Below are 25,288 nucleotides of genomic sequence, written 5' to 3'. Positions count from 1 at the left end.
GGGTTTTTAAAAAGGTGCGAGTGACTTAAGCTTATTTCTAGATAGGGAAAGGAGTCCCCCGTGTGGAGGAGGAAAATACCAGCAAGGGAATCAATCCCAGGAATCGAGATTCCTGCAGCAGAAGGCAATGGCCTGTTAAACAGAGGGAAAGAAAGCACTCGTTGGTATTCCCGCACACAGGATTCAGCCCACCCACGTCGGGCCGCCACTTTTTCTTATGAAGGGCTATAAAGGGTAATCTAACCTGACTCTGATACTTGTATCAAGCGGCTATAAACAAAAGGTGCACTTAAAAAACAGCTTTATTGAAAGAAAATTCACCTACAGAAGTTAGAATCTTCAGTCAATTTTTCGATACATCTGCCCCATTTCATACTGAAAACCTCATGTTTTATATTTAAGGACATATTCTTTGTAAGGACATATTCATAGAAACAGGTGATTTTTTCCCCCTTAGTCCAGCTGGAAGAGAAGACCTTTTTTTTTTTTTTTAAATTTTTTTTCAACGTTTATTTATTTTTGGGACAGAGAGAGACAGAGCATGAACGGGGGAGGGGCAGAGAGAGAGGGAGACACAGAATCGGAAACAGGCTCCAGGCTCTGAGCCATCAGCCCAGAGCCTGACGCGGGGCTCGAACTCACAGACCGCGAGATTGTGACCTGGCTGAAGTCGGACGCTTAACCGACTGCGCCACCCAGGCGCCCCGAGAAGACCTTTTTAAGCAAAAGAGCTATCACTTCTGAGAGATTGTGAACCAGGACTCTGGCTGTTCCTGTCAGTAAGTGGTCTTTAGGTCTTCCTTCCCCCCTTTGTCTCAGCCACATTCTTCTTGCTGAGTATTTCACTTAAACAGTTCCCCCTCTTGGGGAGCAGGTGGGGGTGGGGGTTGATAGGGATAATATAGCTGAAAATACAGACTGAAAATCAAGGGACTTGAGTTCTGCTTGGTTCGCACCCTTAGCTAGTTTTGTAACTTTAAACAAGTCATTTTTCCTTTTTTCCTCATGTCTGAAATAAATGCTCTTGAAGATCCCTTAAAGGCTGAAGAGTGTATTTTATGCAGCATGCTATGGAAGAGGCACTAGATTAAAGTTTTACAATGAGTTTAAAAATACATAGGTCCAAATTACTAGTTTGAGAATTTGCCAGAATACCTTATTTTCTTTACTAACAAAATAATTTTTAATGACATACCGGTGGGATTGAGAACAGTTTCGTTACATTCACCCATAGTCAGCTGACACTTAGCTGACTGCAGAGAAGTCATGTGTTTTGAGTATAAGAATAGGCACTTTCAGATGTTCTCTGAGTGCCAGTAATTAGAGTAAGCCTTAATCCACTGTGCTAAAAATAACCAAACATGCCTTTCTTCTTACTAGTCTATTATTAATTTTACTTCAGATTTAGACTTACAAATATGTACTAAGAAAACAAAATGAGCTCATAATTGAATTTTTTAAAAAGCATTTGGCTCAAAAATAGGGTTCTCTTGGTAATCTTTTACTAAATCAGTGTAACACCATTTACTTCACTGCCTCTTCAAACCTCTTAAAATACTGCCTATTCAGTTTTAATTTTTGCCAGATGCAGGATTACTCTAATACAGTTCCTGGTTATTGTTTTTAACATAAAACTTCGCCTTTGGAGTCAAATTGCTGTTCCTAGGGAGGTTACTCGATTAAGCCTGGGTCTCCTGTAAATGCAAGTAATAATGGTATCTTTCTAGAAGAGTTGTGAGGATTCAAATAGTAAAATATGCAAAAGCCTCAGCTAATATTTAGTGTCTCATTCAGAGTGAGGACTCAGTGAATCTTACCTGTCACTATTCTGTTTCTTCAGTAAGCTTTCTGTAAAGTGGTGTCTTAGAATTCTGATAACTAGCTGTTCACTTACAGCAAAGAATTTGTTTACTTTGATGGCTCTTTGTCCATTCTACATTTAGGTAGAATTGCAGGATTTTTAAAATACTATCAGCTGATGCTTAGACACATCAGTCCTGGTGGTATTTAAAACAGTTCTTTAATTTTAAGTTTATTTATTTTGAGAGAGAGAGCAAAAGAGAGAATATCCCAAGCTGTAGCACAGAGCCTGATGCAGGGCTAGAACTCAAGAACTGTGAGATCATGACCTGAGCCAAAACCAAGAGTTGGACACTTAACTGACTGAGCCACCCAGGAGCCCCCAGTCCTTGTGATAGTTAAGTTAATATTTCCAAGTGATTCTACAGTTGAAGACCGATGACTAGTATTTCAGTGCTGTTTATTTGTAATAAGGCAGCACTGGCAGTACTGTGGATGAGGAGCAAGGACCATGGGGCAAGCATTCGATTACTTAACAGTAGCATTGTCGAAATGCTGACATTAAGACTAAAAGGAATTTTACTATTAGTAACTGACTTAGTAAATTCTTTCTAATGGGATTATTGAAATAGCACCCTGTTCATGTGTGCTGTTCATGGCTGGTTTTTTTTATCTACCATTTTAATGCCAGTTCCTTTAATTTTTAGTTTTCTTAATTCAGGGACTTGTATCATTTGTATCAATTTCCCCAAATTCAAAACTATTTGGTGAGCATGGGTTAGGGAGGGTGGAGAATTGGAACATCCCATTGCCTGTTAAACAGATAAAACCATAGGGTAGGAAAGAGAGGAAACATTTTGTTAAAGTTGGAGGTGGTGCCCTGTTATGTCCTTCATGCTAATAAATGAACACATTGGAAAGCCCCCTCTCTAAGACTGCAACAGACTCTCCTACCATTTTAAATAACTTACTGAATGTGTGAGTCTGGTAGAATGGACACGGCAGAAAAGTCAAGCTGTGGATGACAAGGGAGTCCCTAAGGTGGAGTGGGAGAAGGCCTGGAGTTGATGTCCGAAGATCAGATTTCTTGTCCCAGAGCAACTACTTGGCAGACCCTGTACTCTTGGGGCCTCAGTTTTTTTGTCCTCTACCCCCCACCCCCCAGTCAAGGATGATGGTGCTTGCTGTTGGAAAGATCAAATAATTGATCTTTACTTAATCAGTTGATAATATTAAAATTAATAGAGGATTCTGTAAATACTAGTTACTCTCATACTGAAGAGCAGAAATTCATTGGGTTCCAAAACAGATTATGTATTTGCATATATTATTTTCCATCAATGCTATGAGCAGTAGTTGCTCATCGTGTTTCCCAAAAATCCCTTAAATGCTCCTCAGTGAAAATTACAATCTAAACTGAGACTTGTTAAGAATGTCATAGGTGTTTTGTTTTTTGTTTCAAAAGCCTTTAATACACTTAAAGCATTTGGAAATGTTCTTTTAGTCCTCCTCAAAGGACTTGGTCATTGTTTGCTATGCCTCAAGGTTGTCTTAAGTTTTGGCTTCCTTGAGTCAAGTATAGTCTAGTCCCATGTGCTACAATCCTAATTTGGAAGAGAATATTTACTTTTCCAATCTTATTCTTCATGAAGGGTAAATAACCAAAACTTTCATTTAACAGGTAGAACTTGGAAAATTTGAGGACAGGTTTCAGTTTTCCCCTGTTCTCTTTCTCTGACTTCTGTAAAAACAGCTGTTCTTTTCTTGGAGTTTATTCCACAGATCTAGAAACCTCCTTTTAAAAAACAATTTTATGCTATTAGAAGTCAAGATAGTAGTTACCCTTTGGGGTGGCAGGTGGTGAACTGGAGAGGCTAGGGGAGGGGATTCAGGAGTTCGATAATCTGTTTCTTGATCAGGGTGCTGATACACAGGTGGGTTCACTTTGAAAACTCCTTAAGCTGTACATACATGATTTGTGTTCTCTTTGTGCATATTAACGCTCCAGTAAAACATTTTGGGACATTGGCTTCACATTGACAATATCTTCAATAAGTCCTTTAGTCGGAAAGTTTATCTTCTTCCCTGTTTACTTGTAGTTTGCATTAATCACAGTGCATTTTGTTTTAGTTAAGTAAACACAAGATCGTATTTCATACAATTGAGGGCCGTTGTATTTCATTCAATGTGTTTTGTAACTGGGTCCAGCTATGTTTTAGAATATTATATGTATTTCTATGAATATTCTTAGAAAGGAGCCTGAAAGGAAGAAGAGCAGAATAAGTTTCTCTTTCTAGATGGTGTGATTTGAGTGATTTTTTTTTTTCTTGCCTGTACCTTTCAAACTTTCTCTATATGCATTCATTACTTTTGCACTCCGGGAGGAAAATAATCTACACTGTTGTAAAAGGGAAAATGAATTGTTTAAGTATGGGGTCTTTCACAATAGGATATGAAAATATATTTAGAAAACATGATTATAGAGTAAAATTTTTTCCACATTTGCTTTTGTTACAGATATGCTAGTCTGTATTTTTGCTGTGCTATCGAGGATCAGGACAATGAGCTAATTACCCTGGAAATAATTCATCGTTATGTGGAATTACTTGACAAGTATTTTGGCAGTGTGAGTAGTATTTTGTTTTAGAAAATTGAATGCCATAGTATCTTTTTTTAATCTTTTCTGTAACAAGTTTATTATTTGATTGTCTTGGGGATTCTGACTCTTTGAAAGTAACTGCAGGAGAGGGAAGGGCTGACTCTGACTCTTGCCAGCGTGCACAGCCACTTAACTGCCGCAGTGCTTGACCTCGCTGCCTCATTTAATGACGGTCGTGAGAATAAGGTTTAAAATAGTGAAACAAAAAGGAGTTCAACTGCAGAGATTAACATTCTGGAAGTGCTTAATATAGAATTTAGATTTGGTAAGCAGTTACGATCACATTATCCGGGAAATACGTATTTAAAAAGATCAGTTTTTGTGAGTAGAAAATTATTAAGTTGCCCGTGTTGGGAGCTTCCAGAATCAGGTCTTTCTTACTTAGCTTGTAGGCGTTGTGTTTCCAAGTACTTGAGATTTGAGAAATGTGCTGACTAAATTGATGATGCTTAGTTAGCAAGATTGCCATTTTTAGAAAGAATTAAGATGGATTTGCTCTGATCAGATTTTATTCACTACCTGATAGTGGGTAAGTACCTTTTGCTTTTTTCAGTTTTACCATTGTTTTCCTTGCTTTTCAGGTGTGTGAACTTGATATCATCTTTAATTTTGAGAAGGCTTATTTTATTTTGGATGAGTTTCTTTTGGGAGGGGAAGTTCAGGAAACATCCAAGAAAAATGTCCTTAAAGCAATTGAGCAGGCTGATCTACTGCAGGAGGTAAGCTAATCAGAGTTCTCTTCGCTGGGCAGTAGCATGTTTTGCTCTTGCCAGGGAAGTCTCAGTTGTGCTCCCTCATTCGTAGACTCTCAGAAATTACTCTGAAGCATGCTTGGCATGTAGTGTCCATGTACAGTTTCTTGATGGGAATATGTGTCCATCTCATCAACTCAGTTATCTGTGGATGGATTGTTTACTTTGGAGATGGTCTGTCATAATGATGGCCCATTTTTGGACCCTAAAACACGAGAGTCTGAACCTTTAGAGGACAGACTAAGAAGGGAAAAGATTCATCAAGATAACAGGAATTTGAGAACTCTCCATCCGTTGTTGTGAATTACTTACTTACGGTAACCCCTGTTCTCCATCAGTTGACTGTGAGACTGTGGCGTTTTCATCCCAGATTGGTTCATATTTTCACCTCATGTCCATTAAGTGCAAATGTAGCCAAGCAAATGACAGTGTTATAATTACACTTTTTGTAGACGTCTGTAGTTTTATGTTAGCAAGACTAACTAAAAGGTAGTTGGCCTTCTCTTGGCTCTTTTTAAATAACAAACCGTGTTCTGTCAAATGACTGTGTTCTTATTTTGCCTTGATATCTATCACGAGAGCCATTTATAAACCATCTTCCCTTTCCAGTTCCCATAGTTGTCCTGGGTTAACTGTGTATTTGTTGTTTCTGGACCTTCAATTTCCGAAGTTTAAAGTTTCACAGATAGGGCCACCTTTTTCAAAAAACTTAAGGATACCTTAATTCAGATACCAAGTTGAATTATGCTTTAGCAGTAATTGTGGTTTTAATCAAATAGAAAGGAGTAGTGAATATAAAAAATGTATGTTTTCATTAAGATAATTGCCTTTTTTACTATGAAAGGAGGCTTTAAATCCAGTTTTTTAGCATTTCTGCTATAACAGAAATGTGAACTAAGAAGAGTAAATCTCTTTTTGTCCATTATAATTTCTAGTGGGCCCCTGTGGGAGGAAGGGCCTCAATAATGGCTCTGCATCAGTCACTGACTGGGTCAGTTGTGAGGATTGCTCAAAGTTGGGACGATATCATCCAGAACATACACCTGTTAAACGTGAGACAACACATTGTGCGTGTAATGATCTCGAGGTACCAAAACAGTGGTTAAGATGCCTGCAGTGGAATCTCTGGTTGGCAGCCCTGATGCCATCCGCTGTCAGTAGTGAAAGGGGCACGGCGCCTTTCCTGAGTGCGTACAGCTCGCCGCGGTGCTTTATTCATTGATTGCAGACATGTCACTGGGGAGATTTTTTTAACTTCTGATATTCTGACCGCAAGCTCATATGTGGTTTTAAAGTTAGCACCTCCTTATTTTGCTGTTTACTAATCAGACTTTTCTAAAAATTCGGTTAAAAGCAGAATCAGGAACTATGAATTTTTCATATTTGTCTCTTCCCTTGTTCACTTTTATATTTTGTTATTATGGAGCTATATTATGTCAGATCCTGGTATTTCCTCCAGGTTCTTCATCATTTCTTGATTAATTCCATCTGCCTTAAAACATTTTAAAGTTCTTGAAGTTCACCTTTTAATATATTTTTTTCTGGAGAGTAGTGTTTAGGGTACTGATCTCTCCTGTGTCTGGACTGTTGTTTAAACTACTGGGAACTTGCTATTGACTTTGTAAATACGGCAAATGTACTAAGTTTACTTTATAGCATGTGTTGAGTATTTGATGTATCGGGGATAAAAACGTTAGTACAAGTCCGTATTTATTTGTAAGTGTGTGTGTGTGTGTATCTCCCCTATTAAAGTATTTTAATAGTAAATAATACCTCCCTTTTTGAAGCAGTATTTTTTTTATCTTTAGTAGAAAGGAGTAGAGAGAAGCATGGGATGTCTATGGTTCCATGTAAGATTTTCCTTACCCTGTCTCACCCTAGTTTAAAAAAAATTTTTTTGACTGCTATTGATTACAGTTTCTTACCTTTAGAAGAGAACTTTTGCCCAGTTTCGTATCTGTGACCTTAACGTCATTTTGTACATAAACCAAAGTGATAGTACATTAAGACAGTTTCTATTTGGTGTCTGAATAAACCATTTTTCTCAATGTAGCCATTCAGTTCTTGAGGAGGCAGAATGTGGCTCGTCTGTTCTGAATTTAGAGTGAGTTATAATACATTGCAGATTAAGGCTTTTATGAAGCCAAGCTAAAGTCTCTTTGTGGCAGTAAGGCTTCAGATGATTCTGTTCAGGTTAACCTGTTACTCATTTAGCTTATTTGCCAACATACTGTCACAAATCCAGGGATGACAAGATGATTGTTTCCTAAAATAGATTCATTTATATGTTGATACATGATACATGTTTACATCTCTAGGAGAGTATTTGAATATTATGTTCATAAAATAGTGGAATAAGATGAGAAAAAGCATTTCACAGACTGCTAAGTTTCTAAAATTTCTAAATTTGCTAAAAATTTCCCTTTTACCCAATTTATATAAACATGTTTTGGTTTGTTTAGGTAGTCCTTTAACAGGCAAACAGGGCAGACCATCAGGTGATAAAGTAGGTTTTCTCTTAGCATATTACATATAGTCAGTCATGAGATCAGGTCTGGACACTATGACAACAAAAAAGAACTATGAAATAAAAAAAAAAAAAAAGAACTATGATGAGAGCTAATGCTTACTGAGTATGTATTTGTGAAGCATCCTGTGCTAATCGTCAACATGCCCTGAGAAAGATCATGAGTACCTTTTTAACAGATGATGAAGGAGAGGCTCAGTGAGGTTCCAGCAACTGGTCCTAGCATTCCAAACCCAGATCTGCTAGACTTCAGAGCTGTGTGAAATCTTAACCACTGAGCTCTGTCCATCTCTCTCCCTTCCCCCGTCACCCTCCCCACGCCCCCCTTTCTGTATTGTCTTGGTATGTGTATTTTAAACCTTCTGTTTTAGGTACCAACTTCTGTGTTTTTCAGGAATAAAGAGATTAATCATTCTGGAGGTTTTTCTGTATGGAACAGAATAGATTTTCTAAGATACCATTTTTTACCTTTTATACTGAAGATTTTCATTGTCCACATTATCAGTAGTTGGTATTTTTCAGTTGGATGCATAAATAATAATTGTTTAAATCGTTTCTTCTCGCATTTATCTAAACTCCTGGATTTATAGTAGCTCTTTTGGTCTTAAAATTTGGGATATAGTATTCATTTAGCCTATGTCATGAAATGATTTTGCTTCCAACATTGTAAATATGGCTGTAAAGACACTCATCTAAATGCAAGTTTAAATTTGTGGAGGGCCTAATTAATTACTTTTCCATGTATTGTGACTTTTCTATTTGGTGTCAGGTCTTTTACTTGAATTGACTATTTCTAGACACCAAAGATGCCTTTAAATTTATAATGCAAATTATTTGTTGGCTTGATGTTACATGGGAAATCGCAAAATAATTTTGATTTTAGACCTTTTAAAATCTGTGAAATATACATTTCTATCCTTAAGAATGTTTTTCTTCAGAAAAATTTCTCTTTTACCTGATTTGTATATATGTCACATAGTTTGTTCAGGTAGTCCTTCGTTTTATAGACCAACAGGACAGACAGTCAGTGGATACGGTAGCTGTTCTATTAGCATATTATAATCAGTAATGAGAACATAACATCAATGGGTATTTGAATAATTGCTACGATATCAGACACTGTGATCAAATAATAAAGATCTTTTTTATTTTACTTAATTACTTGGTAAATAGTGGTTCAGTTTTGACATTTCTAGACTGAACTGTATGTGTATTCCTTTTGGTATTTGGTTCTGTGAATACATAGATTTGGGGGTAAAGCCCAGAAAAATTGGTCTATTATCCAATTTTTAATGTCTGTTGGAATTTAACACATTTTCTTAACATGCCACTGGTACTTGATTCTTAAATTACTAAAGTGCAACATGCTGAGATTACTAAACTGACATTCTTTGCAATACTTGGAACATTCCACCTCCCCACCCACACCACCAATTAAGTGCCTATTTTAAGCTAGCTTTTTGTGGGGGAGGACCTGGGGGAGTGGTACAGTTGATTTATAAACATACACGTAATGACCAAGGAAATGTAGAGTGCATTTTCTTTGTAAAGTCAGGCACTTAACAGTTTTTCTCTGCTCCTTAATTTTATAGAGCCAGAATGAAGAATGGGGAGGTTTGTCTGAGGATATCTTATGATAAAGAGCAGTCTAAGGCTTTAGTCCCTTTGACCCCCAACTTATTTCTTGGTAACTACTAAATTTACCATCTTTGTGGCATGGATAAAGTGGGGTGTTATGCAAAGACTGTTGCACGTGAGATGATTTCAAGTCCTTGCCTGATCCGTGAAGATCAAATAGTTAAATACCGGGCGTCGGGCTTTAACCTCAGCGGTAGATGCATGATGGTGTTGATCAGCGCTTTGAGATGTGTCAGCCTTTCTTTTTTATACTAACAGCATCATTTTGAAATTTGTGGGGGTTTTCCTTTTGAGCTTTGTTTGCTGTTGGTATTGTTTCTCACAAAGTAATCTGAGAAATGAAAAATAAGTGAGGTACCAAAAGCAAGCATTACACTTATGAATTTGCTTCTACTTCGAGATGATCCACTTTATGAATAGATTCACTCGGATTTGCAGTTGTTAATCTGCCTCAGCTAGAAAGTGGTGCTCTGTGGAGAATTAGCGCTGCTAAAATTGATTTGTTTTAGTGCTGGGGCTGCATGATATATCTTAGTACTATGCAACATCTTTGTGGAAGTAATAATAAATCTGTTGGACTGCATAAAAATGGAAAGGTAAGAATCTTAGAAAAAGTGATTTTTAAAAATGAATCTTTTGTAACCTAAAATTATTTTTAAGTAAATAAGTACTTGGAGTATTTAATAACATGCCTTTTAGTATAAAGTTGGGGGGGGGTTAAATTAAAATCTTGTTAATTAAGAATGTTTGGGCATGCTACTCAAACTCAAGAATATTGTACATTGTTTTACAATAGCTAGATATGTTCAAATATTTACAATATCCTTTAACAGCAAAAAGTGTTTTGATATAAATCCTCTTAGGATTTGGTTTAATAAGACAAACTCCTTTGATTCCTTTGTGATTTCCATTGTTTGTTAAAGCCTTTAAGCCTAACCCTTTTTCTTTTAAATTGGGTTAAAAGTTAACAAGGCCAGCGTATTTTAATTTTTTTAAGTGTATTTATTTTGAGAGAGAGAGCGAGAGCTGGGGAGGACCAGAGAGAGGGACGGAGAGAAAGAATCCCACGCAGGCTCCATGGGGCTCAAACCAACAAACCATGAGATCATCACCTGAGCCCAAATTGGGAGTTAGACGCTTAACTGACTGAGCCACCCAGGCGCCCCCATATTGTAATTTTTTATAGGTAAACTTGATTGGGGTCTGCTAGAACAAACTAGATAAGTAAGGTTTGGTTACATTAATGCTTGAAATGGAAAATACAGAAAGGCAGATGCAGAAAAAACAAAAGGCAGAACAAATCTTGTCTTTCATTTTACGCTTTATAAGAAACAATTTGGCCAATGTCCTTGATCACTGGTTTTCAGGTTCTAATCATTTTGTTCTAGATGTGTTTTTTGAGCTCTGTATTTGCCTGCTTTTCAGAATTTGAGGATTCCCCCCCCCTTTTATTTTTATGAGTTAAATGAGTTTCATTTTAACTCATTTTGAGCCTGCTCTTGCTACTCTGGGCTATTTGTAATAGTGAAAAGTTGGAGTAACTTAAAATCAGTAGCTGTAAATCTGATTTTCAAAGATATTTGACAAGAACCCACAGTAAAATACATTTTTATATCACAGTAGTTACACGCACATAAACTGAAAAAATATTTTGTTAAATAATACTTTTATTTCTTGTGTTGCAATCTCACATTTTCTCTTCTATTTTCTTCGATGTTGATCCTGATCTACTAAATTGATTGCATGAGGCCTAAGACTGGCACCTGCAAAGAGCATATTCCTAGCCGTTGGTGGTGATTTTTTTTCTTTAAAAAGTACTTTCTGAAAAATTTCAAGGTTTGAGGGTTTTTCCCCCCCTACTGACACATTCTTTTACATTTTCTTTTATTGTTTCCTCTATTGCCTTTTTTTTTTTAATAAAAATGTCCATTATAGAAGAATGAGCAAATACAGGTACGCACACTAAAACATAATTTACCCATCAACCAGGGACGATTAGATTAACTCAGTGGTTCTCAACTGGGATGGGGAGTGGGGCAATTATGCCTCCTCATGGAACATTAAACAATGCCTAGACATATTTTTGATTTGTCACAACAGGCAGTGGAGTGCTACTGGCATCTAGTAGGTAAAGACCAAGGATGCTGCTAAGCGTCCAACAGTGCCCAGGACAGCCCTCCTAGAATAAGGAATTTATCCAGCCTCAAGTATCAGGAGTGCCCTGCTTAAGAACCTTTAGTTTAACACAATAGGATATATATACAAAGATTCCATTCACATTTTACAGACCACTATACCTTTTCAATATCATATATAGTCCAGAGTATAAATGATTGGCTGCAATGAATCAAAAGCAGGAGGGGGAAAAAAAAACCCCTAAGGACAGTAAAAGAAGGACAAATGTGCTTAATGAGAACATGTAAATGGCTATAAAAATCACCTCTGTGAGTCAATGAAATCACCCTTACTTGATAACCAGTGCCTGGGGAGATAATCTGTGGTTGACTTCAACACCTAACCCACAGCAAAGCTTGTGGGTTGTCACTATATAATTTCGTTTCCTGAACAATAACCAAATCTGTTGATGTCTGTTAAGGTAATTGAGTTTTTACATGGAAACAGAATTGAGTATACCCTGCAGGCAGTTAGAATATTTTTTTTAATTTTCTGCTGTTTTCCCCATTCACTTTAGGGATTTGATCATTTTTTTTTATAGGAGGAATAATTTAAATGATCAGAATTTGCAAATACAGGCTTTTATTGTACATGCAGACTTTTTTGTTGTTGTTGTTCTTCTGTACCTTACTAGCCTTCAAGAACTTACTTAGCAAAGATAGAGAGTTTGAATATTTGAAATTCAGTGATTCAAGGAAATCTTTTATGTTTTGAAAACCCTGATCAAATTTAAAGCATTTCAAGTCCTGATCCAAATGGAAGACCAAGGCAAATACAATACAGTTACCCTAAAGTATGCTTAAAACTATTTCAAGTCTAAAGTGATATTTGCTAGTCTGTTTTTTTTAATTTGAAAAGTATAATTAACTGCCAGAGAAAGTAATTTGTCCTTAGTATTTTATAACTAATAGGTTTTAGAGCAGGGTTTACAAGATGGTAGTCATCCCTATCATTTTTAAGACAAACTTTTGAGACGTGGAATAGAAATAGATCAGCACAATAGAAAAAGACAACAGTAGATATAAATAAATAATTCACAGATGAAAGAAAATAATTCACAGATGAGAGAAAAAAACAAATGGCCCTTTTATGTAAGGGAATGTAAATTAAAATATGAATGATAACTTCTTTTGGTTCTTGGATTGGCATGGATGAGCAACCCTCTTGTCTGCTGCTTATGACCACTTAAACTTTGTAGTCCATTTTGGAGCATGAGTTTGGTGCTGTTAACAGTTAAATGTGTACACCTTTTGACCCATCAGTTAAATTTCAAGGAATTGTGTCCAAAAGAAATATACAAATACACTAAGACTCAGTGTAATATTAAGCCATTGGAACTTACCCAAATGTTAATCAGTGGGAAATAGGTTAAGAAAATTATGCTACCTACATACATGGAACTGTTAACCTGTTTGTAAAAGCAATGAGATTGATTTCTATGTAATGATAAGGAAAGATACTCACAGTATATCAAGTGAGGAAAGATCTAGGAGTGAGACATTAACTTATCAGCATTACCTGTGAAAATGTTTGAGGTCCCCCTCCCTTTTCTAGAACTGTAAAACAAACATGTACTAGAAGTAGAAATATATTTTTAATTTACAAGTTTTTTAAATGACAAAATGATGTTGTGTGAATGGGAGAGTACACATTGTGTTATTCCATTAGGTAAAATCAGGTAGAATTTGCTAAAAAGAAAGTTCCAGCATGTAAAGTGAGGCATTTGTATGCTCTTGGCCATTTTAGACCCTAACTATCTGGAACAACCATATTGCTCTTGCCAATCGTTGCTAACTTAATGTCAGAAAACTTTCTGACTTTACTAGTGCCTCACAATTGCTGATGGAATACGACTGACATTATGAGCTGTGTCATAAAAGGTACCTTATAAGGGCTTTTAGTTCTTCTCTTTCTATTCATTGCTAAACATAGACCTTCGTGAATTTGGATCTTCTCTGGCCCTTTGGTCTTTAAGCACAAGGAATAGGGTTCCAGAGTTGAGAGTAGGAATTCTGCCACAGAATACAGTGAGGGGCAGTAAAAAGGACCATTATATTCTAATGTTTTTTTTTGAGAGAGAGAGAGAGAGAGAGAGACAGAGTGTGAGCGGGGGAGGGGCAGAAAGAGAGGGAGACACAGAATCTGAAACAGGCTCCAGACTCTGAGCTGTCAGCACAGAGCCCTACATGGGGCTCGAATGGCGAGGTCATGACCTGAGCCGAAGTCGGATGCTCAGCCGACTGAGCCACCCAGGCGCCCCTGGACCTTTGTATTCTAGAACATGAAGGACAGAGGATACTACTTTTAGTACAAGGAATAAGTGAAGCCCCTCTACAAGAAAAACGAATAAAGCAGTAACTTCAAATTATAGTTACTTGTATTTTTCATCAAATGTAAACTATTTTCTCTTTGTGTACTAGAAAATCGGGAGACTAGGTTTTCCGTTTGGGATCCAATACCAGTAGTTAACTTAAGCACTCATCTCAACAAGACTTAAGTCTTCAGATAAGTGCTAGCTTACCAGATTTCATTACAGTTTCCCAGATTGTTATGAGTTATCGGCCTAGTGTGGTGACTTTCTGGGAATTTCAAAGGTGATGGAGTTTGTCTTAGCAATGTAGGCAGTTTTAAGAACAGGTGTAACTTAATTCCTCTCTCTGCTGTGTTTGTTAACCTCCACTTCCCGCTACCTCTGGTTCTTTTTGTAGGGGGTTGAGAAGAAAGTTACTCTTAGTATGGAGGAAAGTTGAACATACATGCACGTACACTAAGGAGAAGGAGCAAATGCAGACAGCGATAGACTAAAGGGGAAAGTATATTGGCAGGGTGAATGGGAATGGAATCAAAAGCATTGGTCTTAGGCAAGACACATCTTCCTCCTGTTAGGAGGAGATAACTGAGTAAAGCTGTAGTTTGTTTTTTCTTCATCAGCTGGATGAGCGAAATTGAGAGAGTTGTCATTTTCTTTGAGAAACTCGTCTAGAGAAGAGCTGCTAGGGACGGAGGAGAAAGAGGAGACATAGATAACCTGAGGGAAATGTTGAGGGTTTGGAATAGACTTAACTGGGGAGTAAATGAGTGAGGAGTAAAAGGATTGCCCAGGACTGTAGGCCCATTTCAGGTTGAAAATAATGTCTAATCTCTAATCAGAGAACAGGTCTCCAGAGAATTGGTACTAAGGGCAATTTGCGGTATTTGTGTAATAAAACAACTGTATTAAAAAAATGTTTGTTTTCATTCTGGCCTCTATTCCCCTGTATTTGAAATCGCTGATGTTTTAGTGTATTAAGAAACTCACCTTGCCTGGGTAGTGGAAAAAGATAGTAGTTCTGGTTCTGCACAGGACCCCTTGTGCATTATGACACGCTTGACTCTCACCCTCCCCAATTCTTAAGTAAATAATTATTCCATGACTCATTAGATGTACTGATAGTGTGAGGGCCCAGAATACTAGAGTTATATTTAATCCGCTGTCATATTTTCTTTGGATATTAGAGAAAAAAATCATTTGGCTAATGTGGGCATATCTATCATTCAGCTTAAAATTAACCTTAAATGTTAAGTGGTCACTAAGGCATTTATAGCACAGCTTTTTCAGACTGTCTCAACTGAGAAATTATTGAAACATGTTACGGTAACTTAAAAGTGGCAAAAGGATACATTATTTGTGTGCATTTTAGGGTTTCTGAAAGAATATTTTTCCCTGTGAAGAATATTCTTCACACTTGATGGATGCTAATTTCTTGTTTAAGTATACTTAATATGGATCATTGGCTGTAAGGAATAGTTTGGTTTAGCATCTCCCCTTTCCTTTACGAAGTGTAGTAAAAGGTCTGTCAGACATGCCGGGCAGTCATGTTTGAGAGCTGTTTGTTTTCTTCCATAGTAAGTCTCTTTTGGGGAGGACTGCTGGTGTGCTCAGCCCTACTTGGGACACTACCTTTCTCTTTTCTTTCAATGGGCATAAGCTCTCCATGGTTGGTTTTTGCACAGTGTGTATAGAATTAAGAGAAAACAAAAAGATTTAAAGCTATAATATAAAGGTTCAAAGAACTGCTATTTAGGTGAAAGGTTGACAGACTTAAACTTTTCTTGTTCTCTCTCCAGAAAACAGAGAATATGTATCACAGCAAGAGTTTCATTGGGTGTAAGAGAGCGTACTAGAATACGTGCTGGAGTTCTGACACGCATCAAAATGTAGTAGGACCTATGAATTCAGTTTGGTTTTTGTCAAGTTTGTTATTTATATTTTAGTATTACCTGATAAGTCTGATTCCATTAAATCTTAAGGGATAGTCCCAATACTTCGTTTAACTGCTATTTTCATAGGGAATTTTACTCTGCTAGTCATTCATTGTTGGGACTTAGAATTTTTTTTTTTTTTCTACACAGACTATTGAAATAGGTTCAGAGGTTCTTTGACAAAAAAGTATTAGTAAATACTGTGAAGCGCTAATGTCACTGATAACAGAAATAGAATTCCCCTATGCAAATAAGAGCTTCCATAAGAACATGAAGCATTTGGGGTTTATTACATTATTTTAACTTGCTGGTTCATTCCACTGTATTGAGTGAGGAAGAAGGCACAACTGTCTCTTGAAAGTGTTTAAGAATTATCTGAGGATTAAAATTTAACTGGTGCTTCTCAGATACTTTTATATTTAATGGTTCTCGTATGAGAGATCTGTCACATATTTGAACAGTTTACATGACTTTGTAGCCTAACATTTCAAAATGCCGAATTTAATATTAAAATGAGGATATTTTAGAAGCACTCAAATGAGCAATTTTAAACTTTGAATCACAAGCCTTTTGGCAGGGGTAAAATCCCTTTGAGAGTCTAAAGAGCCCTGGGCCCTCTTCTCAGGAAAATCTGCACAGAATTTTGCCTCTAGTTTTAAGGGGTTTGTGGAGTCCCTAGAAATCCATCTCTGGACACTCTAGGCTCAGTTTAAAACCTCACCTCAGGTTACCTCGTTGACATGAGAAACTTCTATTTACATAAATTTGTAGGCATAGACAGTTGACATCTTTTTGGAGATTTCTTTATAATCTATCTTGAGGATTATTTAAAAAGTAATATCCTCAGTCTTAAAGGCATTGTCTTTGGAGTTTTTGTTGTTGTTTTTTGTTTTCTTTTTGTTCTGTTTTTTTAAAGCTAAGTGAACCATTAAAAACCTCCATTGCTACTTAAAATACCAAATGGGTGACTGCTTTTCCACTACTTCTTGGGAAAGATTTTCCTTTAGGATCTGTAAAAGAGTTTATGGTCACCTTAGGATGTAACGATTTTCATTAACGGATTAAATTCCTTTACTTTGTGTAATAAAATCCTGACATACTTGAAGACTGGCGGGAGGTAGTGTTCTAATTGAACTTTCAGTTAACTCAGTACTGACCAGATGACTTTACACTGAAAATCTTTTCAGCCTGTTAGTAAATACAGTGCTTTTGGATTTTGTAGGACATAGATCATTTTGATTATCATTATATGAGGTTTTTAAAAGAGGAATCTGAACTCCTTTAGCACTGTTTATAAGCTAAATATTCAGCCATAGACCAAAGAACAAAAACAAAAATTTAAGTTTCCATTTTCTTTACTGTGCAGTAAACATTCTGGAAATCTGATTGTGTCTCTCAGTTTGTATACTGTATAAGAATATATGCATTTCTTTTGTAGCCACGTCATGAATATTTTAATGTCCCTGTGTACTAAATGACTACTCATCGTGTATGCAGAATTGCACAGAGGAAATAGAGAGCTGATATACTTATGAAAGAAAATGCCCTCAGCTTGGTGACTGATTATCTTGTATAATCATTTCAGAATCAATACCTTCACCATTGTAATTTTTTTTTCCTGTCGTCATTTCTCTGTTTGATTTTCATTCTATATATGATCTTGATATAGTTTATTCCTGCTCTCAACTGGTTTAATTTCTTCTTGAAATATGGCCTATGAATGTTTTGAGTAGTATTTCACCTTAAACACGTACATGATTCATCTTGTAAGAGGAAACGTTAGCAATCGTTAAAGTTTTTACCAAAGAGCATATAGCAGAAGTGCTACAGCAGAATAAACAGTGTCGTAACATACATTGTGACTTGGTCTTCAGATGTTGGGGGAGAAAAGAAATTCTATTTAGTGTGACTGTATTACAGCTCTCTGTGAGCTAATGTATTCCAACGTATCACATAAAAGTATATTTGGAAATAATTCAAGAAAGTAAAATCTGTACTATTACATAATATTTAAGGGTGAAACATTCACAGTTCTTAAGTTTGTAATGCCATGTATATTGGATCACATTTGTGCCACACAATATTGAACAGTCCCTTTAAGAATGATCAGAAAACTGTGTTAGAAGTCTCTTCTACAGTATCTGTTGTTTAATAGGAAATAACCTTTTCAAAATGTTAATACTGAGTTTGTTTATATAGTTAAAATCCTAATACAGTTTAAATACTAGTATTTTACTAGTGATGGTTTTATAATAGATTAAGTCTTCATTTAAATACTTAATGATTTGTTAACTATAGTTTTATATTCTAAATATTAAGACTTAATATTGATTATGGTGTATAGTTTTAAAACGTGCAACTTACTATAAAAGGAAAAGTATCCAATAATTCATTGCTTATATGTAGAGAGTTTAAAGCCTGATTAAGCTATCATTAAACCAATTCAAAAGATGCTCAAACAGGTTTACCACTGAAAGACACCTATGAGAGTGTCTATTAGGCAGGTATGCAGACCAGTTCTTTCCATTCTCGCTGTACTGCATGACATTTGAAGCACCTGGATGGGCTATCAAATGGGAAACTTAGCATTATACCTTGAAAGCATTGGGAGACACTGGTCTTTCATTTCCATTTTTGTCCTCTGCCCCTCCCCCAACCCTGCAATATGTTATTCATCTGGTTTTAATGCTGAATATGCATTGTCTCATGCCTGTTTGCTTTGGATGCTGTGTGCTGAGCTGTAACAAGATGTTGCTTCTTTTGTTATTTGTATACAGCTGCTTGCTTTAAATTAGTAGATTCTGAAATCGCTTTTCTTGCACGTCTAAAATAAAAGTATTGCATGTACTTTGTCTCATGTGAATGACTTTTTTCTTCTCCATCCCTTTTGACAAATATATTTTACACTTTAGTTTTTCCAGGTAATTTTATTAAACATATTTAAAAAACATAAAAATGGTTAAGCTGGCAAATTCTGTTCAATGTACAGTTCAGGACTGTTAAGTATATTCACGTTGTGCAGCTGATGTCCAGAAATTTTTCATCCTGTCATACTGAAACTGTAGCCATTAAACAACTCCCCATCCCTCCCCTCAGCCCTTGGTAACCACCATTCTACTTTGTTTCTATGAATTTGATTACTTTAGAGAATAGTTTTTCTAGGTAATTTTGAGCTACAATTTCAGTGTGAACATGGCAAAATTACATTTTATATTATGAACACAATTTGTAAAAAAAAAAAAAACTGATGTACAAATAGTACAAGTCTCAAGGAATCAAATATGTAACTGATTGCTTTTAAGTAGGCCTTTTGGAAAGGACATATATTTTAAATAATGCATATGGGACACGTAACATGGTTCTCTTCAGGAAATGCCATATAGGATTACAGGCAGTAAGGACATAGGGAAAGTCTGACCAGCTCCGGGGAATAGAATGGGAGTCATTCTTACATGGATAAGTGAAGAATGTTACCTGCATGGAATTAAATGTAGGCATCTTTTAATAAATGCATTAAAGGCTGTATGGTGTTTTTAAAGACAATTTAACATTACAGTTGACCTTTGAACAATGAGTGGGTTAGGAGCGCCAACCCTCCCAGGCAATTGAAAATTCACATACACCTTTTGACTCCCCCAAAAACTTAACAGCCAACTGTGGACTGGAAGCCTTACCGACAACCTGAACATTCAGTTAACACCTCGTTTGTATATGTATTATATACCATATTCTTACAGTAAAGTAAGCTAGAGAAAAAATGTTAAGAAAATCCTAAGGAAAATAGAGTTACCATATGGTAACAAAGTCCGCATGTAAATGGACTGGTTACAGTTCAAGGCCTAAATGGAAACGATTGTTTTTAAATTGTTTCCTTTATTTAAGATATATGTGATTCAGATGTCAGTACAGTATATGTAATGTCTGAGGCTAAACATGAGAAGGGAAAGAGACTGGCTTACATGATTCTTGGGACTGTTGCATCTTTCCATTAGACTTTCTTTAAACTGTATCATGAAAACTCTGAGACCTGCAAATAAAAGAGAACCTTTGTGTGCACATCACTCAGCTTCAGCAACCACCAGCTCAGTACTCTTAGTACTATGCCTGTTTTGTCATCCATTTCCCCCCACCCCCATTTTTGCCTCAGTATTTTAGAGCAAGCCCTAGACCTCTTATTTCATCTTTAATCCTTCAATATGTATCACCAGGAGAAAGAAGTACCACAGTCCTCCCCCCGCCCCCAAAATTGACAGTAATTCCTAATACTTGTTCCTGGTTCAATTTCACCTAATTGTTGAAAATGCATTTCTATACTTGGTTAGAACCAGATTTCCAACAAGGCTCACGTTGTATCTGGTTGATGTCTTTTAAGTCTTTTCATCTTTAACAACTCGTCTGCTTTTTTTCCTTGCCATTTTTTTAAAACTGAGTCACCTATGTTGTAGAATGTCCTCCAGCGGGTTGTAATCTTGTGGCGCTGTTTAACTTGTTTGCTTATCCACCATATATATTTTGATGTGTAGCCTGGTTAAGCTGAGGTTTCGTTGGGGGGAGGGGTGGCGAGGGCAAGAATACTTCAGAATTTTTTTCTTTAACCAAAGCTGATTTTTTACCCATTTTTCATTAGTAAACACACCTACTAAAAGGTTACCATAAAAACTTTATATGCAGAGTTGATTTATAGTACTTTATTTAGTACTAAATGCTAAATACCTTCAGTTAGGTCTCAGTTGTGTAATGTTATCGGTTGACATTTTTTTGAGCACTTTCTAGAAGTCGGGCACTAAGCCTTCTCTCCCTCAAATCTCTATATGAAGGTAAGTACTATCCAAATACGGAAACAGACTAGCGTTTAATTTACTTAAGATTATTCCATGTACTGCTTTACATGCAATTAAATCTAACATATGGATTTGTAGTTTAATATTGTTCTTTTCCTTGTTTTGTGCTGTACCATAATTAGGATGCAAAAGTAAGTTAATTTGTTATTGGATACTAAAAATTACGTTTTCTCCATTAAATTCTAGTATGCCTTTTAATTACAGAATTATTGCAAGTAACCCCTGAATCTGACCTGGTCCTATTTTGTGATATGCAAAATCAGCCATTTTGGAATATTAAGTAATTTTTTTCTAGATATGCCTGCTTTGTCTTGTCTTCCTTTGACATTTAAAAATGAATATTGATTGTTACATAGGACAAAAATGCCTTTGTCCCCAGGTATTCTTTCTGTGTTGCCTCACCAAAGCCATTGGTTGCCTTGGAGAGGTCTGGGAAGGTGAGTTTCTGAAGCTATGCTGCTGGGGACAGTTAAGTTAAAAACTGAGTAAAAACTCAGAGTAAGACATTTCTATGAATACACATGACCAAAAAAAAAAAGGGGGGGGGGCCATGGGAAACAACATTATGTGAAGATTCAGAAGAACTCGGGGTTTTCCCTGCTTTTTATTTAGGGGAGGTTTTGAATTTTAACACAAAGATAACTTACTTTTCCTGTAGCTAATTCAGTAGCAATGATTTCCTAAATTGCCAGTGGGCTTGACTGCTTTTTGTGTTACAGCGATGGTACCCAGCACATTGGTAGGTAATTAGTGGGTATTTAATGCATGCTGAAAATACCCTTCTGTGGTCTTTTGGGGTCCACAACCCTGAATAACCGCCTGCTCTCAGTTTTAGACTGTGCCCAAACCAATGAACTGCTTGCATTGTTCTCTGAAACTTGCACATCCCTCCGTGTCAATTTCACACTCTCAAGCTTCCCCGGATCTGCTTACCAGAGTCTCACATTTTCCCTCCACAGGAAGCTGAAACCCCACGTAGTGTTCTTGAAGAAATTGGACTGACATAACTCACCTCCCTTGTTGATGACTTCTTGTGACATTTCACACACTGTAGATGGTCACTGCCTTCATGTCCATGTTAGCTAATGGTATAAGATGACGTCTTGTCAGTATTACTGTTTTGCTAAGCTGCTTCATTCAGGCCTACACACAAAAAAAATTTTTTTAAAGGGAACTTTGGTTAATCAAGTGATAACTTAAGGGACTTAAACATGAGTTAGAATGATGCAGAAAAAGAAAGGTACCTTTTCTGGATATTTTAGTTTTTAAATCTGTTTCTCTCAATCTGATTATGTATCTATGAGAATGACACAATTAGGCAGTCTACATTCATTAATTACGGTCTTTGGCAAAGGAAACTGTTAAAAATTATAATATGAAACCTGGTTATATGAAACCAAAGACTAGTGTGGGACATTTCAGTATATCTGAGGATAAAGGGAATTGATACATATCAAATGAATTAAAATTTAACTGTTTATGTTGAAACTTTAAAAAAGAGAACCAAATTTATACCAAAGACCCTCATTGGAAACTACATACTTAAAGGGAATACATAAATGACTAAATTGAAATGGTGTGTTTTACACTAAAAAATCTTTCCCTGGCATTCCAGACCTGGGACGAGGAACAGAGAGCGACTAATAGTGAGCACGTTATTTTTAAGGCCAAGGAACATTCAACTCCTGAGACAGATTTTTTTGTGGTCATAACCATGTAGTGACTTAGATGGTTTTTGATGCCCCCAAATAAAAAAGGAAACATTGACGTAACCTGGAATTCTTCATAACAGCATCTTACAGAAAACATGTTTCTTCTCTTCACAGAGTGTTGCTTAAGTCATTGTTTAAAGCACGAATATTCCTTCCGGGGTGCTTGTTAGAGCCAAATTTATTTAGCTTCCCTCCACTTACAAGTGCTGCAAACGTTAGGGCAGCTTCATTCCCTTCCATGGCACTGCCTAGTTATCAGAAATCTAAAAGCAGACACCACCTTTCATATAAAAGTGATAGTCGAATGAGGTAAAATGGCATTAGTGGGCCCTATATTTTTTAAAGCTGTACAATTGTTTCAATGTCACTTTTATACATACTTCTGTGTATGTAAACATGTCTTCATGGTTTACACTTTCATTTGTATCTGCTGGGCTGGATTAAGCTTTGTTGTGATTGTGACCAATACATATTCGGGCCATGTTAGCACTGTCTTATCACATCACCAATTGGTTGTAATAAATGTTCAACGTATACCATTGTAGTGTGTTTTTATCCTTCTCTTTGCAAAGGTTTATCAACTATGGGGAGCTGCTTAAAGAATTTTACATTTTTTCAGTCAAATGTCAAAAATTCATCTCCGTTTCAATGTGGTTGCTAAAAGCACACACAAGATAAACGGTGGAAGATGTAAGGAGTCTTCATGTACTTCAAGCTCATTAAAAAATAATGTGGATTCCATGCTGAGAGCCTATCCACACATTTATTTTCAATCAATAAATGCCGCTTTTAAAACCTTGATGCAGTTGACTTTTCTACTCTTTCTGAATGAGCAACTCTTGATTACTCCAGGTAATCGAAGGTACTGCACATCAGCCGGATCCCCATTCCCCCAAGCCCCGGAAAGGCTAGCACACTTGCCAAAATGAACTGATGTTTGCAAACTACTGCCTAATATAAGCAGCAACTCAAAACTTTGGTTATCATGATAGTTAAGGGACCCCCTCCTAAGTGCAGATGGGAAATGTTACATACTAAAGCAAGGATGGTAAAGAACAAAGGATCAACTACCATCAAGTTTCTAGTCTGCTAAAAAGATACTTGCAGACTTAGTCTCCAATACTCGGTTTATTCACTGGAAACAGGCCTGATGGGCTTCTGCTGGCAACGTAGAGCTGGAATTTTTAAATCATAAATAGAAATCACGTTATAAATTTAAAAAACCGTAATACATTTAAGTTCAAGATGCACACTCGAACGAACCAGTCAAGTGGTTTAAAAACTGCCCTTTCCCTCCCTCCACACAATGCCCATGAATGCCCAAGGGAAAAGACCCCATCATCTCATAATTACCTTGAGTACAAGCTGGTGTTTATTCCGTTTTGTCCTCCATGATCTGTGAAGGCCATTCAGCTCGGAATACCACCTTTAATTGTGTATATCTTGACTATATTTAGGAAAGTACTGAAGAACACTCGATTTAGGGATAGTTATTCTGCATTAGTGAGTCCAGTAGATAATGACAGTTTTCAATCGTTTTTAGGGTAAAGCAAGCATTTAAAGTTGAACAAATCAATTTGTAAGGTAAAATGATTTCTGGACCATACTTTAAAAAATTTTTTTTATAATGTTTATTTGTGAGAAACAGAGTTACGAGTGGGGGAGGGGCAGAGAAAGAGGGAGACAATCCAAAGCAGGCTCCAGGCTCCGAGCTATCAGCACAGAGCCCAACACGGGGCTCAAACCCACGAACTGTGACATCATGACCTGAGCCGAAGTCGGACACTCAACTGACTGAGCCACCCAGGCACACCTGGACCATACTTTCTTCTATAGACTACATACTGAAGAACTCATTTTTTCGTGTTTTTTTTTAAGAACTCATTTTCAACAGATAACCACTCAGAAATCCCAATCTTGAAATTTCTCTTCCTCTGTTGGCTTCAGTATTTTGTGCATCCTTATTTCCAAATCTCAAGTTGCCAAATGCCACATACTCTGAAATTCAGTATCTCCAGTATGTCAATGGAAAGGTTACTAAGGAAATTAAAAACATATGAAGTATGAGAGCATCTTTTCTTCTTTGTGATCTGAAATCTAAGAATGGTATTTTTTGGCCTTAAGCCTTTTTTTTTTTCTTTAAACAGGTCTCTGACCATTGTTTTTTAAATGAGAATTCCTTTAACAGTAGGCAGTAGCAAGGATCCTAATTTTCCTGAAAATGACAAAAATAAGATTTACCTCTCTATAAAGAGCTCCCCAACACACTATAAAAAAGATGAACCCCCCCAATGTTAAACCTCCACCTGAGAAGGCGCTGTGAATAAGGGACAGGATGGAGAGGAAAAACTGACTTTACCTTTCAAGTACTTTATTTAGTTCTTTAATGTTTATTTTTGAGAGAGAGAGACAGAGTACAAGCGGGGGTGGGGCAGAGGGAGAGGGAGACACAGAATCCGAAGCAGGCTCCAGGCTCCGAGCTGTCAGCACAGAGCCCGACGACGCAGGGCTGGAACTCACAAACTATGAGATCATGACCTGAGCCGAAGTCAGAGGCTTAACCGACTGAGCCACCCAGGCGCCTCTCCCCCCTTTAAGTACTTTAAAGCAAAGTGAGTTTTAAAGTCAAAAAGCTGCTCAGCTATTGCATGTAGAGAAATCCAATAGATTATTAATAAAGGGCAAACAACCAGATTTAACAGCGATTAAATACAGAAAAAGTGTCTGGCTTAACCAATACATAGAGAAACAAAGAGTTAACCATAAAATTTACCAAACTGGCAAAGATTAAAATTTTACCAAATTGGCAAAGATTAAAATAACTTGGTGTTGTGGGAATAGAAAAATTCATTATTGAAAGAGTAAAATTTTTGCAGCCTTTCCAGAGGGCAATTTGTAAATGCTTCAGTAGTCCTATCTCTTGGTGTAATGTAATTTATCCT

At 36.7% G+C, this 25,288-nt stretch overlaps 1 protein-coding gene and 1 long non-coding RNA gene across 4 annotated transcripts in view; one reads left to right on the top strand and one right to left on the bottom strand.

The window, feature by feature from the left end:
* Positions 1 to 22,882, top strand: part of AP1S2 (adaptor related protein complex 1 subunit sigma 2) — a 28,201-nt gene extending 5,319 nt beyond the window's left edge. The window contains exons 3-6 of one of the 3 annotated variants that reach the window (XR_006961431.1): positions 4,318 to 4,426; positions 5,041 to 5,178; positions 17,232 to 21,071; positions 21,594 to 22,882. Coding sequence is in view for 2 of the 3 variants with exons in the window: in XM_047075940.1 (XP_046931896.1) it covers positions 4,318 to 4,426; positions 5,041 to 5,178; positions 15,659 to 15,715 (304 nt within the window). In the remaining variant the exon portion in view is untranslated. Of the gene's footprint in view, positions 1 to 4,317; positions 4,427 to 5,040; positions 5,179 to 15,658; positions 17,109 to 17,231; positions 21,072 to 21,593 lie in introns of those variants that run through there. The other 2 variants (XM_047075941.1, XM_047075940.1) reach the window with 2 other exon arrangements.
* On the bottom strand, positions 21,889 to 23,996 carry LOC124509376 (uncharacterized). The gene is made up of 2 exons (XR_006961432.1): positions 23,700 to 23,996; positions 21,889 to 23,521 (listed from the first exon to the last, which is right to left on the bottom strand). It is a non-coding gene; the product is annotated as an uncharacterized LOC124509376 (long non-coding RNA).
* Between the last annotated feature and the right edge of the window lie 1,292 nt (positions 23,997 to 25,288).

This window comes from Lynx rufus, unplaced genomic scaffold (genome assembly GCF_022079265.1).
Source record: "Lynx rufus isolate CCGP_SWC_20201006 ecotype Redwood Valley unplaced genomic scaffold, mLynRuf1.p SCAF_14, whole genome shotgun sequence".
Taxonomy (NCBI): domain Eukaryota; kingdom Metazoa; phylum Chordata; class Mammalia; order Carnivora; family Felidae; genus Lynx; species Lynx rufus.
Note: the sequence above shows the minus strand (reverse complement) of the source record. Positions and strands in the feature narration are given on the sequence as shown.